We start from the raw sequence: 18,237 nt of genomic DNA on the forward strand, positions 1-18,237 counted from the left end.
AGCCGTTGGCGAAGCCGAAGGCGAGGCGCGCCGGCGGGATGGCGATCGTGGAGCGCCCGCCGGGCAGGTCCACCGGGAAGCCGCGCGCGAGCGCGCGCGCGGCCGCGGCGACGTAGTCCGCCAGCGACGCGCCGCCGACGGTCGTCGCGTGGCACGCGCGCGAGTAGCCCTCGTAGAGCTGGACGGAGATGAGGTCGAAGGTCTCGACGCCCGCGCGGTCGACGACGGCCGCGTAGGCGTTGCGCCCCGCGTAGGGGAAGCCCGCCGCGGGGAAGCCCGGCGTCGTCGCCGCGTCCCAGGCCGCGAGGGGCTCGTTGTTGAGCGCCTCGGCGTAGGCCGGCGAGGCCGCGTCGAGGTAGCTCTCCGCGGGCGCGAGAAACACGACGTACTCGTCCGCCTTCGCCTTCTTCGAAAAGTCCGCGACGAGGGCCGCCGTCGCCGCGCCGAGCGTCGTCGTCGGTGCGGCCGGGTCGTCGTGGCCCTCGAGGTCCCAGTCCACGCCGTCGAAGAGGCCCCCGAGGTCGTCGTTCCACGCCTTCCAGCAGTCGTACCACGCCGCGCCGGAGAGCTCCGTCGACGGGTGGGGGCCGTTCCAGCCGCCGAAGGCGCAGAGCGCCGCGACGTCGCCGTGGGCCCGCGCGCGCGTCAGGGCGTCGCGCGCGGCGTCGACGTCGAACGTCGGCGCGACGCGCGGCCGACCGCCGCCGTCGAGTTCGAGGTGCGCGAAGGCGAAGATGACGACGTTGACGCCGTGCTCGACGGCTTTCACCACCGAGTCCTCGCGCAGGCTCCGGGACGTCGCGTAGCCGACGACGAGCCGGCCCTTCGGCAGCGCGAGGGCCCGGGCCATCAACGGGAGGATGAGGAAGCAATCGGCCCGCATGCGTCACCTCGCGAGCCTCGTGTTGCTCCGCCTGTCCTAGGAGTCCTGCGGCGGCCTCGCGAAGCGAGAAATGTTCGATTGGCACCGCGAAACGCTGCGCTTTTAGAGGCTCGAGGGCTGCACCATCGTTGTTGAGGCGGACTTGCAGCTCTGCACTCGCTCAACGATGGCTGCTCTGCGTGCTGCCTCTGCGCGGGCTGTCGCATCGATGCTGAGACCCGCACAAGCAGGCGCGCTGCGAAGCGCACCAAATGCGCTCGCCACCGCGCGCCCCTTCACGGGCTCCCGCGTGCGGCGGAGGGAGCTGTCGCTCGTCGAGGAGCTGCGCGAGATCCGCGTCACGGACGGCAAGCCCGTCATGGCGCGGCGCGAGCCGCCGTCCGTCGTATTCCCGGCCTTCGGCGCGCTCGACGTCGACGGCAGCGACGTCGAGCTGCCGCGCATGCTACGGCAGCGCGTGACGCTCGTCGGCGTCTCGATGCGCCAGATCGGCGCGAAGCACCTCAAGAGCTGGAGCGAGCCCTTCGCGCGGCGCGTGCACCTGTCGCCGCGCGCCAACGACCACACGGGCATGGTCCACGTGTCGCTCGTCGAGAACCCGATCCTCCGGCTCTTCAAGTCGTGGCTGCTCCGGGACCTGCGCAAGGCCGAGACGGACCTGAGCCTCCAGCGGCGGTCGTGCCTGCGCATCGGCGACGTGTCCGAGATCCGGAAGACGCTCGGCGTCGACAACCGGCTCGTCGGCTACGTCTTCCTCCTGGACCACGAGGGCAAGGTCCACTTCCGCGGATCGGGCCTCGCGACGGAGGCGGAGCTCAAGCAGCTCTTCGACGTCGCGCACGAGCTCGTCGCCGAGCGCGAGGGCCTCGGCGACGCGCCGGCGCCGGGCCACGACGACGACGGCGTCCTCATCGGCGAGGACGAGGTCGACCTCGCCGCGCCCGCGCCGACGAGCGACCGGCCGTTATAAGGGGGAGGTTTGTACTAGCTTCGAGCTCGGCGCGCGCCCGGGTTACAACAGACTCGCGCGGCGGGCGCGCGGCGCGCCGCGGCGCGCGCTTCACATGAAGAAGAAGCCCGCGCCGACGGCGACGGCGAGGCCGAGGACCGCGACGTACGCGAAGGCGAAGCGGTAGATGGGCGCGGCGGCGAGGGGCTCCGCGGGCGCCTCGGCCTTGGCCGGCGCGGACGTTCGGATCGCGGCCGCGTACTCGGCCTTGTCGTCCTTGGTCGTGGAGCTACTCCGGATGGCCGACGCGTAGGCCGCCGCGGCCGCGGGCGCCGCCACGGCCGCCGGCGCGGGCTTCGGCGCGGGCGCGGGCGCGGGTTTCGGCGCGGGCGCGGGCGCGGCGGCGGCGACGGGCGCGGGCGCCGGCGGGGCGACGGGGCAGCCGCCGCCCAGGGGTTTCGGCACGGGCATCTCGACGACGACGGCGGGTTTCGGCGCGGGCGCGGGCGCGGGCGTCGGCGCGGGCGCGGGCTCGGGCGCGACCTCCTTGACCGGCGTGGCCGGCGCCGGCGCCGGCGCGGCGGCGGCGACGGGCGCCGGCGCCGGTGCCGCGGCGGCGACGGGCGCCGGCGCGGCGGCGGCCGGCGCGGCCTCGGCCGGGGCGGCCTTTTTGGGCGTCTTCGTGGGGTTGAACTTGAGCGCGTCCTCCTTCTTCTTCTCCTTCTTGCTGAAGAAGCCCGACATGCCCGTGACGGCCGCGGCGGTCTTGCGGAAGGTGCCCGTGGACTTTTGCTTCTTCTTCGCCTCCTCGAGGTAGTCGGTCGCGTTATCGGCGCCGAGCGACGCGGCCTTCTCGAGGGACGCGACGGCGGCGTCGAGGTCCTTGGCGACGCCGCTGCCGTACATGTAGCGCACGCCGAGCTGGCGGTGCGCCTCGGCGCTGCCCGCGTCGGCGGCCTTGGAGATGTAGGTGAACGCCTTGGCCTCGTCCTTCTCGAAGCCGCCGCCGCCCTTGGTGTAGAGGTTGGCGATGAAGAGCTGGGCCTTCGTCGAGCCGCGCTCCGCGGCGAGGATGAGCCACTTCTTGGCCATGGCCTTGTCCTGGTTCGTGCCCTTGCCGTGGGCGTAGAGCAGGCTCAGCTCGTAGGCGCCCTCGGCGGACCCCTCCTCGGCGCTCGCCGAGTACCAGGTCAGCGCGTCGCCGTAGGTCCGCTTGTCCGCCGCGTAGGCGTCCCCGAGCTGCTTCTTCGTCTCCGCCGTCGCCTTCCCGGCGTCGACCTTCGCCTTTAACTGGGCGATGGTGGAATCCATCGTGTGTGTCCCGGGCAGCCCCCGAAAATTTTTATCGACCAAACGATCCTCAACATCGCTGCAAGTACACGAAGGCTTAAAAAACGCCTGTTTAGGCAAAGGCTGGGGCTGCCCCGCGCGCCGTCGGAGGGCGCCATGTTCCCCTTCGGCCGCAAGCGGGAGAACCTCGAGGACCTCGACGACGACGAGCTCTACGAGCGCTACGTCGCGGCGAAGAGCGCCGACGAGGAGCGGGGCGAGGCCCTGCCGGGCCTGGCGTTCATGAACGCGCTCAGCGAGGAGCGGCAGGACGCCCTCGCGCACCTCGCCGAGCGCGCCGAGGGCGACTGGCCGAGCGACGACGAGGGCGCGGACCCCTACACGGGCCGGCTCCGGCCGACGGTCTGGGACGACCAGCGGCGCGCGCCGCGGTCGCCGCCGTCGAGCGCCGGCGACCGCGGCGACGACGACGGCCTGGCCGAGGACGGCCGCGCGACGCTGTCGCGGGCCGCGGGCGTCCACGCCTTCGTCGAGATGGACGCGCTGCGCCACGACGGCCGCTTCACGGACGTCGTCCTCGCGTGCGACGGCGGCGAGACGATCCCATGCCACCGCGTCGTGCTCTGCGCGTCGTCGGCCTACTTCCGGTCCCTCCTCGTCGAGCGGAGCGACGTCGGCTTCGGGGAGACGCTGGCCATGCTCCCGACGCTGTCCTTCCACGGCGTCGCCGCCGCGGTGGACTACTGCTATGGCGCCGGCGTCCGGATACTCGCGGAGCCGCCGGCGTCCGGCGCGCCGCCGCGGACCTGGCGCCACCTGCCCGGCGCGCTGCGGGCGCTGCGCCACTTCAAGATGGGCCTCGCCGAGGAGCACGTCTGGCGCTGCTGCATCCGGGTGTTGGACGCGTGCCCCGAGGCCTACGCGCTCGCCGTCGACCTCCACACGCTCGCGGACGACTTCGACTGCGCGCCCCTCAAGCACAAGGCCTGGCACGCGGCCCTCGAGATGAAACCCAAGGCCCTGACGCTCCGCGCGCTGGGCAACACGGCCCAGTCCTACCCGGCCGAGGCCCACGACGTCGACGACGCGGCGCTCCTCTACCCCTTCGACGACGACGGCGCGGACCCGGAGCCCGGCGCGGACCTCGCGGAGCCGCCCTACGACGCCGCGACGGTCGTCGGCGCCTGGCACCGCAAGCTCAAGGCCATCCGCGACGACCTCGGCCCGGACCCGCCGGACGCGTACGGCGACCTCTACGGCTCGGGCTCCGACGGCGGCTCCGCGTCGGCCGGCGACGACGACGACGACGACGACGGGGGCGCCGCGCCGCGCCACTCCATGGCCAGGTCCGCGTCGCCCGACTCCGCCACGAGCGACCAGTAGTAACATCGCCGCCGCGGCGCGCGCCGTCGTCGACGTTGACTTGATGGTGAAGCCTCGGTGCAGCAGCGAGTTATGGAGGCCCTAAAAACGCTGCGTCGGCTGTGCTTCTGGCTCGCCGCAACGAGCGCCTACCGGCCGCCGCTGCGCTACTTCGCGTCCTGCTGCCGCGGCCTCGAGGAGGTCCTGGCGAGCGAGCTGTCCGGCCCCCGCATCCGGTCGCCCGAGGTGCGCGTGGGCAAGTCCGGCTGCGAGTTCGACGGCGACATGGGCGTGCTCCTGCGCGCGGGCCTCGAGGCGCGCACGGCGACCAAGGTCATGGAGCTCCTGGCCTGCGAGGCCGGCGTCGAGACGGCGCAGGATCTGTACGACGTCGCGCGCAACGTGCCCTGGGACGCGCTCATGCGCGTCGACGGCACGCTCCGCGTGGACACGACGCTGGGCCGCGCGCCGTCGGCGGCGCTGACCCACTCCCACTTCTCGTCGCTCACCGTGAAGAACGCGATCGTCGACTCGTTCCGCGCGGGCAACCGCCTCGGGAGCCGGCCGAGCGTCGACACCAAGGCCTGCGACGTGCCCGTGCACCTCTACGTCGACTACGACGAGGCGCGCCTCTACCGCGCCGTCGCGTCCGAGTCGCTCCACAAGCGCGGCTACCGCGGCGACGTCGCGCACAAGGCGGCTTTGCGGACGACCGTCGCCGCGGGCCTGCTGTATCTCGCGGACTGGCCGGCGAAGGCCGCCGCGGGCGCCGTGCTCTGCGACCCCATGTGCGGCTCGGGCACGCTGCCCGTCGAGGCCGCGCTCATGGCGCGGGACGTCGCGCCGGGTTTGATTCGCGCGGGCTTCGGCCCCGCGGGGCCCCCCTCCGAAGCCCCCCTCCGCTTCGCGTGCACGACCTGGCTCGACTTCGACGGCGACGCCTGGGACGCGGCCCTCGGCGCGGCCCTCGGCCGCGCCCTGCCCCGCGCGCCGGCGCAGATCCTTGCGAGCGACGCGCACGACGGCGCGCTCCGCCTCGCCAAGGACGGCGCGCGGCGCGCGTCCGTCGACCGCGACGTCGTCTTCGCGCGCGGCGACGCGGCGACCCTCGCGCTGGGCGCGACACCCGACGTCGTCGTGAGCAACCCGCCCTGGGACGGCCGCCTCGACGGCGCCGAGGAGGCGTGGGACGCGCTGGGATCGTTCCTCCGGCGCGAGGCGCCGGGCGCCACCGCGCACGCGCTCACGGGCAACATGGCCGTGACGCGGAACCTGCGCATGCGCGCGTCGTCGAAGCGCAAGCTCGTGTCGGGCGGCGTGGACCTGCGCTTCCTCAAGTACGAGGTCCGCGGCGGGACTCCCAAAACCGAGGCCGCGCCCGCCGAGGCCGAGGCAGACGCGCCGGCGGAGCCCGAGGCAAAGCCCGCCGCGCGCAAGCCCGCGCGGGCGCCGACGGTCGTCGTCGCGGCGGCGGCGGCGCCGTCGCCCTGGGGCGCCGCGCCGTCGCCCTGGGGGCCCGCGCCGGACGCGGCGTTGGACGCCGTGCCCATCGCCGGCGCCGCCGACTACGCGACGCGCACAGTCGTCGAGCTCAAGGACCTCCTCCGGGCGCGGAAGCTCAAGGTCTCCGGGCGGAAGGCCGAGCTCGTGTCCCGCCTCGAGGCCCACGACGTCGTCGCGAGGTAAGGGACAACAATTACACGTCACATGCCGTAGTGCGCCGGGGCGCCGCGCGCGCGGGTTCGGGACTCGCAGCCGCCCTCGAAGGCGCGCTCGCACGTCCCCGAGGACGCGCACCACGCGTAGCCCGCGGACGCGAGGCAGCCGTGGGCGTCGGCGTCGGCGCCGAGGAGGCTCAGCGGGCAGTCGTAGCCCAGCGCCGCGTCGCAGGAGCAGCAGTTGCCCACGGCCGACGCGACGCACTCGCCCTTGCGCATCGCGTAGGCGTCCGTGTTCACCGGCGCGGGGCCGTCGCCGAACCACTCGGCCCAGCGCGCGTCCGCGGCGGCGATGTCGGCCTCGGGCGACCATTTCGGCTGCGCGTTGGCATTGAAGAGGTAGAGCGCGCCGTCGACCAAGGCCCACGCGGTGCCGCAGTAGTCGGCCGACGCCAAGGCGATCGGCGGGCCGAGCATCTCGCGGCTCCAGGCGTCCTCGGCGGCGACGCCCAGGGCGCAGAAGCCGCCGTACTTCGGCGCGTATTTCGCCGGGTCCGCCCGGAAGGCGTCGCGGTTCGCCTCGGAGCCGAAGCGCCAGACGTAGCCGCCGTACTCCGCCGTGATCGCCGGCGACCCGGCCGCGCCGCACTCGCCCGACGGAAGGGAATGGAAGGACACGACGTCGTAGCCCTGGACGGCCGGAAGGTCCGCGGAGGCGCAGTCGCCGTCCAAAGTGCACGGCGCGCAGAGGTCGCCCGTGGCCGTGTTTTTGCAGCCGGGGCAGCTCGCCGTCCGTTGCTCGACGAGCAGGGCGGAGCGCAGCGTGGCGCCGCCGGCCAACGTCAGGGCGAGGGAAGACGCGGCGAAGAGCGCGAGCGGCGCAGCCCGTCGCGCGGGCTGCGGCGCGATGGAGCCGTGCTGCCCCGCTCGCGCGGGCTGCGGCGCGATGGAGCCGTACGATTCCATCGTTGATGGAACGGCAAGGTTCGGTGTGTTGCCGGGCAACATCCCAAGGTTAATGAACGCATTTCGGCCTCGAGTGAGCTGTGCATCGCCCGATAGCTCCTCGACGCGCTGCCATCTCGATGGGCAAGAAGCAGCAAAAACAACAAGCGCGCGGCGCGGCGCGGCGCGCTTCGAAGACGAGCTGCCTCGTGAAGAAGGCGCCCGCCGCGAAGCACGCGGCGAAGCCCGCCGTGGGCAAGGGCCCCAAGGCGCTCTACGTGCCCCAGAAGACGCAGACCGTGAAGCTCGGGTCGCGGCGGCCCGGCGGCGCGGGCGGCGGCCCGTCGGCGGAGAAGCTCGCGCTCAAGCAGCGCCGCCGCGAGGAGGCCGAGGCCGCGGCCGCCGCGAGAGGGCGCGCGGACGGCGCCGCGTTCGCCGCCGCGCGCGCGGGCGTCGCGCCCGAGGCCGTCGTCATCGCGCCGGCGTCCTTCGCCGTCGAGGCCAAGGAGTCCGGCGACATGCGCTGGCTCTTCGACGTCGACACCGCGCGGACGCCGCGGCAGCCCGCGCCGAGGCGCGCGGCCGCGCCGCCGCGCCGCGACGACGGGCCCAACGCCTTCGCGGCCCTCGGCGACGACGCCGACGCGCCGCCGCCGCCGCGGCCCGCCGCCCCCGCGGCGCCGGTCGTCGCGCCGCCGACGGCGCTCGTCTTCGCGCCGCCGACGTTCGTCGTCGGCGGGCACGCGCCGGGGCCTGCGGAGTTCGAGGACATCTAACACGTTGCTTAGTAAAGCTCTACGGGCCGGCTGCTGCCAAGAAAGCGGGCGGACGGATCGTGGTTACGCGACGCCTCACCACTCCCCGCCGTCGAAGTTCGCGAGGCTCGGGGGCTCCTGCTTCGGCGGCGGCGGCGGCGGCGCGCCGTAGGACCCGTACTGGGGCGGCGCGTACTGCTGCTGCGGCGGTCGCTGCGGCGGCGGCGGCGGCGGCGCGCCCGGCGGCGGCGCGTAGTAGTTGGGCCGGACGCCCGGCGGCGGTCCCGGCGCGCCCGGCGGCCGCGGCCCGCGCGGCGGCGGCGGCGGCGGCGGCCCGCGGGGCGGCGGCGGCGGCAGGGCCTGCTGCTGCTGCTGCATCTGCTGCTGGCGCTGGTGGTACTCGCCCCACTCCTTGGGGAGGCCCTCGACGTCCGCGAGCGAGAAGCGGTGCCGCGAGCCGCCGCCGAGGTGCTGCAGGAGCTCCTGGTAGGGCACGTGCTTGAGGAGGTCGCGGTGGTCCGGGAGGAGGTGGATCTTGGACCGCGTCTTGGCATCGACGAAGCGGGACGCGACGCCCCAGAGGCCCCGGAACCAGCCGTCGGCCGGAACGATGACGGCCTTGGCGAGGCTCTCGGGGAAGTTGAGCTCGAGGATCTTGGCGAGCTCGCGCGGGTAGGCGAGCTTGTTGAGGCCGCCGCCCTTGGGCGCGGTCAGGTCGCGGACGACGACGACGACGACCTTGCCGTCGGGCGACTTGGCGACGGCCTTCTCCATCCAGTAGACGGCCGCGCGCGCCGCGAGCGCGACCTGCTGGGGCGACGCGTTGGGCCCGACGCCGGGGCCGAAGTGATAGAGCACGGGGTGGCCCTCGTAGTCGGCGCCCGCCGTGAAGACCGTGCCGAGCGCGAGCCTGTGTGGAAATCAACCAGTGGAATGGACGCGTCCAGCAAAACTTCAAACCTCTCTATCTCGGTCAAATCGAAGTCGATTCGGCTGATTTTTGGACGAATCGATTGCTCTCGTCGAGTTCTCGAAGCACAGCTGAAGCGCTCGTGTCAAAACATTCGAATAAGCGCACATTGAAGTCGTGTTGAAGATTTGATTTCCACACAGGCGCGAGCTGGTGCGCGATGGGGCTCGGGTCGACGGGGCACCCGTACGCGCGGCGCCACCGCATGGACGCGCCGAGCATCTCCGACGCCGCGTCGGCGTCGTCGTTCCGCGCCGTCAGGAACTTGGCGTACGTCGTGTCCTCGAGGCCCGGGAACCGCTGCTTGAGCGTCCAGAGCGCGCGCTCGCGCGCCTGCTCCTTCTCCCGCGCCTCGCGCGCCGCGCGCTGCTCCTCGGTGTCGCGCTGCGGCTGCTGCCAGGACTGCGCGCCGTCCGCCGGGCCGTAGCCGGGGCTGTACCACTGCTGCTCCGCCGGCGGCGGCGGGCCGCGCTGGTGCGGCGGCGGCGGCGGCGCGCCGTACGGCGGCTGCTGCTGGCCGTAGCCCTGCGGCGGCGGCGGCGGCGGGCCCCAGGCGCCGGGCGGCGGCGGCGGCGGCGGCGCCTGGTTGTAGGACGCCTCGACGGCAATCGCCGAGACGATCGTGGCCTTGAACAAGGACCTCATCGCGGCGACTGCACGTTGCGGCGCGCTCGTCGCTCGATCCCCGACGACGCGCGTCAAGGAGTCGACAAGGACGACCTCGGCTGCGACGGCGAGCGGAGTGCTTGCAGTAGTGGCAGTCGGCCTCGTCACCTGGCGTCGCCGCGACGACACCATGTCCCTGCCCATCAGCCACGTGACGATCTTCAAGAAGACGGGCCTCGTGCTCTGGTCCCGCGCCGTCGAGAAGATGCGCGGCGATCCCGTGTCGCAGCTCATCCAGAACTACCTGCTCGAGGAGAAGGGCGGCGCGGCGCGGCGCGCGACGATCGACGCCTACGACCTGGAGTGGCGCTTCGTCAACGAGGGCGACCTCGTCGTCGTCGTCGCGAGCCAGCGGAGCCTCGAGCTCGACTTCTGCGGCGATCTGGTCGACCTCGTGCGGAAGCGGGTCGTCGCGTCGGGCGCGGCCGCGGACGCGGACAAGGCCGCGGCGCTCCGCGCGACCTTCGACGCGACCTACGACGCGCTCGCCCGGGAGATGGAGGCGAAGCTCCGGCTCAAGCGGAAGAAGGCCGCGGCCAAGGCCGAGGAGGCGCGCGCGCGCCGCGAGGAACAGCAGGCGGCAAAGGCGGCGGAGGAAGACGACGACGACGACGAGGAGCCGCCGGCGTCGGGCGCGCCCGCGACCGAAGCATCGGGCCTCGCGAAGCTCAAGCGGCGCGCGTCGGCGACGAACTCGGGCGGCCGGCGCCGGGGGTCCGCGAAGGCCGCCGCGGCGCCCGCGGAGCCGCGGGGCCCCAAGAAGCCGACGGTCTGGCGCGACGGTTCCCAGCGGAACAAGCGCCTGAGCGCCAAGGAGGCCGAGGCGCTGGACTTTAGCGGCAAGGCCGGCGACGCGGACGCGCGGGCGGCCGGCGAGGCGAAGCGGCTCGACGAGATGCGCGGCACGTACCTGCCGGGACGGGACGAGACCGCGGCCTGGGACGAGGCGGACGAGCTCGTCGAGGAGAGCGACGACGACGGCGCCGAGGAGAAGCCCGCGGGCTGGTTCGGGCGGAGCGCGTTGGGGTCGCTCGTCGCGAACGTCTCCGGCACGCAGACGCTCACGCGGGAGCTCGTGGACCCGGCCATGGAGAAGCTGCGGACGACGCTCATGGAGAAGAACGTCGCCGTCGAGGTCGCCGACGCCATCACGGCCACGGTCTCCGAGTCGCTCGTGGGCAAGAAGGTCGAGCGCTTCGCGCGCGCGAAGACGCTCGTCCGCGACGCGCTCAAGGACGCCGTCGCGCGCGTGCTCACGCCGAAGCGGTCCACGGACGTGCTCCGCGAGGTCCTCGCGGCGAAGAAGCGGCCCAAGGGGCCCTACTCCATCGTCTTCGTGGGCATCAACGGCGTCGGCAAGTCGACGTCGCTCTCCAAGGTCGCGTACTACCTCAAGGAGCACGGCGTCGACGTCATGATCACGGCCTGCGACACGTTCCGCTCCGGCGCCGTCGAGCAGCTCCGGTCCCACGCCAAGTGCCTCGACGTCGAGCTCTACGAGAAGGGCTACCTCAAGGACCCCGGCGACGTCGCGAAGGCGTCGCTCGACCACGCGAAGTCGCGCGGCAAGGAGTGCGTGCTCATCGACACGGCGGGCCGCATGCAGAACAACGAGCGCCTCATGCGCGAGCTCGCCAAGCTCATCTCGGTGAACAGCCCGGACCTCGTGCTCTTCGTCGGCGAGGCGCTCGTCGGCAACGACGGCATCGACCAGCTGAACATGTTCAACAAGTCGCTCGCCCAGTTCTGCCCCGACGGCCGCCAGATCGACGGCCTCGTGCTCACCAAGTTCGACACCATCGACGACAAGGTCGGCGCGACGCTCTCCATGACCTACAAGACGGGCCAGCCCATCATGTTCATCGGCGTCGGCCAGAAGTACACGCACCTCAAGAAGCTGTCCGTCAACGCCGTCATCAACGCGCTCTTCTCGTCCTAGGCGTCGTAAACGGACCCCTACTCCTTGGCGTCGGCGCAGGTGCGCTTGCCCGCCTTCGCGTCAAGAAAAGCGGCCGCGAGCGCGCGCCGCGAAACGGCCCAGTCGAGCCGCGCGTCGTAGTCGCCGCGGCACGCGGCGGCGAGGGCGCCGTAGTTTGCGCCGTCGAGGAAGAGCTCGGCGACGGCGTCGGCGTAGGCCGACGGCGGCGCGTCCGCGTCGACGAGCGCGCCGCGGCCCGCGCGGACGATCGTCGCCGCGCCGCCGACGCGCGCGGCGACGACGGGGACGCCGTGGGCCAACGCTTCCACGAGCGTGACGCCGTAAAAGTCGGCGCGCGACGGGATGCACACGAAGTGGGCGCCCATGAGCGCGCCGGCGAATTTCGCGCGGCCCGCCGGCGACGACCGGTCGCACCAGCCGGCCACCTCCACCCAGTCCGGCACTTCGACCCCCGGCGGCGGGCCCGCGCCGACGCAGACGAGGGACGCGCGCGCGAGGGCGTGGAGCCGGTCGCTGCCATTGCCGTCGCGGAGCGCCGCCCGCGCGGACTCGCGGAGGTGCTCGACGGCGGCTAAGGCGACCCTTCCGCCCTTGTGGTCGAAGCCGCTTTCGGACGCGACGAAGCAGACGACGCAGGACCTCGGCGAAAAGTTGCGGCGCACGACGGCGTCGTCGACGGCGGCGCGGCCCGGCAGGCGCGCCGCGTGGGCCGCGCCGTAGGGCAGCCGCGCGGTGGTCCGCGCGACGTCGGGACCGTACGCGCGCCGCGTCACCTCGACGGCCCAGTCCGACGCGAGGAACGCCGCGGAGGCCCGGTTCAGCGCCGCGGCGTCCCAGGCGGCTAGAAAGCGCTGGGCCTGCAGGGGCACGGCCGCGGCGCCCGCGGCGCCGCCGACGTGGCGCCAGCCGCTGCTCTCGTGGAGCCAGCACGCCCAGGAGCAGTCGTTCCACCAGACGACGGGGATCTTGGACTCGAGGCGCGGCACGCAGCAGTTGCCGTCGGCGACGAAGAGCACCTCGGCCTCCGGGTGGCGCCGCAGGGCCTCGTCGACGGCCGCGGCGGCCGCGACGAGCGTCGTCTCGCCGTAGCGCTCGAAGAGCGTGGCGTTTTCGTCCTTGTCGAGCGACGCCGCGATGGCCCGGCTGCAGTCGACGGTGCCCACGACCTCGACGCCGGCCATGCCCGCGACGGCGTCGAGCACGGACCGCAGCGTGCCGCTGTAGGCCCGGGGGTCGTCGGGGTCGTTGTCGCAGGCCACGAGGACGCGCACGCGGGCGCCCGGGTCCGGCGGCCCGGCGTTGTAGCCCGGCGCGTAGGTGAAGCCCAGGCCCTGGGTCCGCGACAGGCGCCGCGTCCGCGCCACGAGGTCCGACATGGCCCGATTCGTGCCTCGAGGCGCCGAGCCGGCGTTGCCGTCTAGAGCCGCGTCCACGAGGATCGAGTGGCTCGCCGGGGGTCTCGAGGCAAGCCCGATTCGGTACCGAACGGCGCTGCGCGCGCGGGTATTCGTAAGCCTTCGAGGCAGCCCGGCCAACAGCGGGGGTAATAGGCTGCACCTTTCACTCGTTGCACCGCGCCGATTGCAACATGAGGGCGCTCGCAGTGCTCTTGCTCGCGGCCGGCGCGGCGGCCCTGCGCCGCACCGCGGACCGCGCGCTCGCCGCGCGCGGCGGCGCAGTCTCTCACGACCGGTCGCTCTTCGCGGCCGAGGAGCTCGAACACCCCTTTAGCGCCCTCGCCGAGTTCCTCTGCCAGGACGAGGAGCTCGGCGAGAAGGGCCCGAAGCGCGTGCGGCGCGCGCTGCTCGCCCTGTCCATGAGCTCCAAGGCGCTCAAGGCCACGGACGGCGTCACGCACCACGTCGCGTCCATGGGCGCGTCCGCGGCGTCCGGGTCGTCCGTCGCCGAGCGCGTCGCCGCGGCGCGCGACGTCGCGGGCCGGGGCCCGCGGAGCCTCAAGAAGCGCGCGTCGGCGGCCTGCCGCGCGCGCGCCGTCGCCGAGGCCCTCGAGGCCTGCGAGCTCGCCGCGCGCGCGCCGCGCGGCGCCGTCGTCGAGGACGGGACCGGCGCGTTCGCCGTCGAGGCGAGCGCGGAGCTGTCCGAGGGCCGCTGCGTCGTCGCCTGCCACTGGCTCAGCGGTGCGAGCGCGCTCGTGCGGGCCCTCGACGCCCCGGCCGTCGACATGGAGACGGCCGCGGGCGACCGCTGCGGCGCGTCGGGCCCGCTGCTCGAGCTCGCCGAGGCCGCGCGGGACGCGCTCGCGCCGCGGCTCGCGAACCTCGCCAACGGCACGGAGCTCGTCTGCGTCGGCCACGGCGCCGGCGGCGCCGTCGCCGCCCTCGTCGCCGCCCTCGAGGCCGGCGCGGTCCGGCGGCCCGCGGCGGCGCCGCCGGCGCCGCGCGCCGGCGCCGCGGGCGCCGCCGCGCCGCGGCCCGGCCCGCCGCCGCCGCCGCGGCTCCGCGTGCGCGCCGTCAGCGTCGGCTGCGCGCCCTGCGTCGGCAACCGCGCGCGGCGCTGGGACCCGCGCCGCGGCCGCTGCACCGTCGTCCTCCTCGGCGACGACGTCGTGGGCCGCTGCAGCCGGTCGTCGCTCGCGCGGCTCCGGCGGCGGCTCCGGCGCTTCCTCCCGGCGTCGGCGGGGGGCGTCGCGGGCTTCGTGCGCCTGGGCACGGCCCTCGCGGGCTCCGCGCTCGAGCAGGGCCTCGGCGCCGCGGCGCGCGCGACGAAGAGCGACGACCGCGCGCCGAGGCCCACGGACGACGACGAGCTCCGGCTCCCGGGCGACGTCTTCTACCTCAAGCCCCGCGCCGACGGCTCCGTCGGCATCTACCGCGGCGGCGCGTCCCGCGGCCGCGAGGAGCTCCTCTGGCAGCTCAACGACGTCCTCCTCTCCAAGAGCATGCTCGCCCACGCGACGGCCGGCGCCTACGTCTCGGCCCTCGACCGCGTCTAACAAGAGCGGAGCCACGCCTGGGTCGACCGCGGACGACGGCGTCGGACGGCGCGGCCGCACGTGCGGCAGCCGCGAGGCCGGCTGCGACGGCCGCGTGCGGAGTGCCACGGCGTACCGGCTCGCCGCAGATCCCCACTTGAAGCAAGCCGGAATCGCTGACAGCGATCCGGCCTGGTCGGATTCTGACGCGTGTTACGAAACTGACCTTTGCCTCTCCCGAGCAATCGATCGTCAAACGTCAACGTAAACACAAATAAAATGCAATGTTCGGTAAACCTACGCCACAAACGAGATACATCCAGCGCCCTCGCTGCAGCTCGCGTTTTGCTCTGCACCAGCTCTCTCGTCGTCGCAAAAAGCACCTGCCAACCATGGTGCGTCGCCCGGCCGCGCACCCGCACCGCCCCCACCCGATCCCACCGCCTCGACCGCGCGGGACCGCGGGACCGCGCGCACGAAACCCGCCGTCCACCCACCCGTCGCCGCGTAGGGTGCCGGCGCCAGCGCGGAGACTGCCCCGTACTCGAGCCTCGCGGATGCCAAGGAGAAGCTCGGCGCCGAGGAGTTCGCGGCGAAGATGAAGACGACGCGCTTCAACACGCTGCTGCCCTCGCCGGAGGGCAGCTGCAAGAAGCTCGCGGTCGTCCAGTTCAAGGTCCCCGGCGCGAAGAACGGCGGCACGGACAAGGGCCCCGACGGGAACCGCATCGACTCCATCCCCATCGCCAACGGCGTCATCAAGGCCGGCGGCGCCTGCGACATGCTCCTCTACGACTACGAGGACCACGCGGGCTTCGAGGCGACGATCGAGAAGTACGACGCGCTCATCGTCCGCATCAACCCCGGTCAGCTGTCCCAGATCCCGGGCGTCGACGGCGTCCAGGCCAAGTTCGACGCGACGATGAACGCCTTCGTCGCCAAGGGCAAGCCCGTCTGGTCGTCGCCGGGCGTGCAGACGAAGATGGGCGCCAAGGACGCGCTCTGCAAGATCGCGAACATGGGCTGCGGCCTCGTCGACACCTTCGCCTACTACGACGAGGAGACGCTCAAGACCGAGTTCAAGAAGACCATGGCCTTCCAGCCGCGCGTCATCAAGCAGAACCGCGGCTCCGCGGGCGAGGGCATCTGGCTCTGCTGGATCGCGAACGAGGCCAAGGACGGCATCATCGGCGCGCACGAGTACCCGTCCAAGACCTTCGGCGAGAAGTCGCTCGGCGACGACGTCGTCCTCAAGCTCATGGAGATGAACGACAACCACGTCGAGTACCACACGGTCGGCGAGTTCCTCACGTTCTGCGTCGAGGGGCCCGACGGCGCCGGCGCGGGCACGTGGACGTCGACGTTCCCGGGCCAGTACCTCAAGGGCGGCGTCGCCGCCGGCGGCCAGCTCGTCGACCAGCGCCTCCTCGGCCGCATCGACGAGGGCGAGGTCCGCGTGCTCATGGCCGGCGACACGTGCCAGATGATCATCCACAAGAAGCCCGAGGGCGGCGGCCTCAGCGCCGTCGGCGGCAACAGCGCCTACACCTACTACGAGCCCACGGACCCGCTCTACGCCGACCTCCTGGCCAAGCTCCAGGGCGACATCAAGAACGGCCTCCTGGACGTCCTCGACCTCAAGGGCGAGAAGCTCCCGCTCATCTGGACGTGCGACTACATCCCGAAGAACCCCGAGGGCTGGGACAAGGCGGAGAACGCCGAGCCCATGCAGACGGAGTACGTCGTCGGCGAGTTCAACTGCTCCTGCGTCGGCATCTCCATGTTCCAGGCCGTCTGCGGCGGCGAGAAGACGCTCGCGGACGTGCCCGACGCGGACTACTTCGAGGCGTGCAAGCTCACGGACCTCATGGGCGTCAAGGCGCTCGAGATGCTCGCCTAGGCGCCGACCGCCGGAGCCGGCGCGACTTGCACCGTGCCCCACGGGGCGGCGCGCGGACGCGGCCGCGCGCCGTCCGCGCGGCCGCCCGGGCCACGACGTCCCGCGTACCCACCGCATCGCCCGCCGCCTCCCCGCCCTTTACCAGCCCCTCCCCTCCCCCCCCAGGGTGCGAGATTTGCCCGAAACCCAGGGGCCCGTCGTCGTTAACCGCGGGTCTCTCTCCCGGAGCCCCGAGCGACGCGCGATTTCCAGTTCCCGCGCGTTAGTACGGCGTCACTTGCGGCGACGCGGCGCCGAGGCTCGGGTCCACGGTGCGGTGGAACTCGCCGAAGTCGACGAGGCACGAGCCGCCCGGCTGGCGGAAGACGCAGGGCGCGAAGTTGTGCCACCAGGCGAAGTTCTCGAGGGCGTAGGAGTGGCGCGCCTGGACGAGGCGCGACGTGATGTCGTCGACGCCCTCGACGATGGCGACGATCTCGACGTCGCGGTCGAAGAAGAAGGCCTCGAGCTCCTCGCGGAACTCGCGCGCCTCGTCGCGCGCGAAGCGCGGCCGGTGCGCCGGCGGCGTCGCCGCGCGCGGGACCTCCGGCGGCTCCGTCGGCAGCCCGCAGAGCGGCGTCGCCGCCGCGGTCTCGCGGTCCGCGGACCGCGCGCGCCGCGCCTCGTCGTCGGCCGCCGGCGGCGCCGCCGCGGGCGTCGCGCCCGCCGCGACGGCGTCGTACATGGCGAAGCCCGCGTCGGGGTCCGCCTGGACGAGGCCGTCGTCGTCGAAGTCGCCGTCGTCGTCGTCGTCGTCGAGGCCCTCGACGGGCGACGCGCCGCCCTCGTGGGGGACGCGCGGCGCGAACATGCGCACGTCCGTCGACGGGAGGCGCCGGGGGGGGCGCTTCTTGTGGGGCGACGCGATGGACGCCGCGCGCGCCGCCGCGTCGCGGTCCTCGCCGAGCCCCGACCAGCGCCGCGCGCCGCGCGCGGAGATCCACCGGCGGCCCGGCACGAGCGGGCTCGACGCGTCGAGCTTGTGGACGACGAGCTGGGGCAGCGCCATCAAGAGCAAACCGCCCGACGCCTCGTTGGGCCGCCGCAGGGCCATGCGGTGCGCCTGGTAGTAGGCCGTGCCGTGCGCGTCGCGCTCGTGGCGCACCTGCGTGGAACTCAAATCTTCGACCCAATGCGATCGCGTGCGACGGTTTCGACGCAGGTTTTTCTGTTGTGCTTCGAGAACTCGATGAGCGCAATCGAGTCGTCCAAAAGTCAGCCGAATCGACTCCGATTTGACCGAGATAGAGAGTTCTGAAGTTTGGCGGGGACCCCCCGAACCAGCGGTTGATTTCCACGCGGCGCCGCGCCGCGTACACCCTAATCCGCGCGTCGAGCAGGTGGTGGCGCCGCAGCTCGCAGACCTGGAACACCAGATAGAAGGCGTCGCCGACGCGCCGCACGACGGCCTTGTCGCTGAAGAGCACCGTCGACTGGCGCTTCCGGCCCCGCGTCAGTCGGTGGAAGATGATGCCAAAGTAGAGCGACTCGATGACGAGGCTGCAGACGACCTGCACGTTGATGATGACCAGCGGCTCCCAGCAGTGGCCGAAGAAGTAGTCCTGCGTGCCGTAGCCGATCGTCGCCATCGTCTCGAGGCTGAAGTAGTAGGCCTCGATGCGATCGCTGAAGTCCATGCCGCACTTGTCGGCGAACGACAGGTACGCGAGCGCGAAGACGAAGACGACGAGGATGTAGACGAGGCAGAGCAGGCCCATGAGGCGCAGGAAGGGCAGGTGGACGATCGTGTTGAACCAGTCGTCGAGGTACATGTTGAGCCAGTCGCCGCCGACGCGCTTGATGTTCCACCGGCCCATCGACTGGTGGTCGTAGCTGTCCCGCAGCAGGATGCGCGACCGCCGCTGGTCGTTCTCCGAGAAGCGCTGCTGCTGCTGCCGCTCCCGCGCGCGGATCTCCTCGTACCTGCGACGCGGGAGAAGGAATCGACG

The 18,237-nt window shown here is 73.0% G+C and overlaps 5 protein-coding genes across 5 annotated transcripts; 3 read left to right on the forward strand and 2 right to left on the reverse strand.

Annotated features, from left to right (window-relative positions):
* Window positions 1–2,636: 2,636 nt before the first annotated feature.
* Window positions 2,637–3,008, reverse strand: AURANDRAFT_8452 (hypothetical protein; the record flags this gene model as incomplete). The annotated part of the gene is made up of 1 exon (XM_009037156.1): window positions 2,637–3,008. A coding segment is annotated over one exon (372 nt), but the record flags the coding sequence as incomplete, so codon positions are not given.
* Window positions 3,009–4,646: 1,638 nt separating this feature from the next.
* Window positions 4,647–5,831, forward strand: AURANDRAFT_12176 (hypothetical protein; the record flags this gene model as incomplete). Its single annotated transcript, XM_009037182.1, has 1 exon — window positions 4,647–5,831. A coding segment is annotated over one exon (1,185 nt), but the record flags the coding sequence as incomplete, so codon positions are not given.
* A 2,107-nt stretch (window positions 5,832–7,938) lies between these two features.
* AURANDRAFT_62916 (hypothetical protein) lies at window positions 7,939–8,616 on the reverse strand (the record flags this gene model as incomplete). Its single annotated transcript, XM_009037705.1, has 1 exon — window positions 7,939–8,616. The coding sequence occupies one exon, from the start codon at window positions 8,614–8,616 to the stop codon at window positions 7,939–7,941; it is 678 nt and encodes a 225-aa protein (XP_009035953.1).
* A 1,004-nt stretch (window positions 8,617–9,620) lies between these two features.
* Window positions 9,621–11,440, forward strand: AURANDRAFT_36905 (hypothetical protein; the record flags this gene model as incomplete). The annotated part of the gene is made up of 1 exon (XM_009037183.1): window positions 9,621–11,440. One exon carries the CDS (start codon window positions 9,684–9,686, stop codon window positions 11,415–11,417), a length of 1,734 nt encoding a protein of 577 aa, XP_009035431.1.
* Window positions 11,441–14,947: 3,507 nt separating this feature from the next.
* Window positions 14,948–16,249, forward strand: AURANDRAFT_24042 (hypothetical protein; the record flags this gene model as incomplete). The annotated part of the gene is made up of 2 exons (XM_009037184.1): window positions 14,948–15,667; window positions 15,734–16,249. 2 exons carry the CDS (start codon window positions 14,948–14,950, stop codon window positions 16,247–16,249), a joined length of 1,236 nt encoding a protein of 411 aa, XP_009035432.1.
* Window positions 16,250–18,237: the final 1,988 nt, after the last annotated feature.

The sequence above is a fragment of the Aureococcus anophagefferens genome (assembly GCF_000186865.1).
Source record: "Aureococcus anophagefferens unplaced genomic scaffold AURANscaffold_6, whole genome shotgun sequence".
NCBI lineage: Eukaryota > Pelagophyceae > Pelagomonadales > Pelagomonadaceae > Aureococcus > Aureococcus anophagefferens.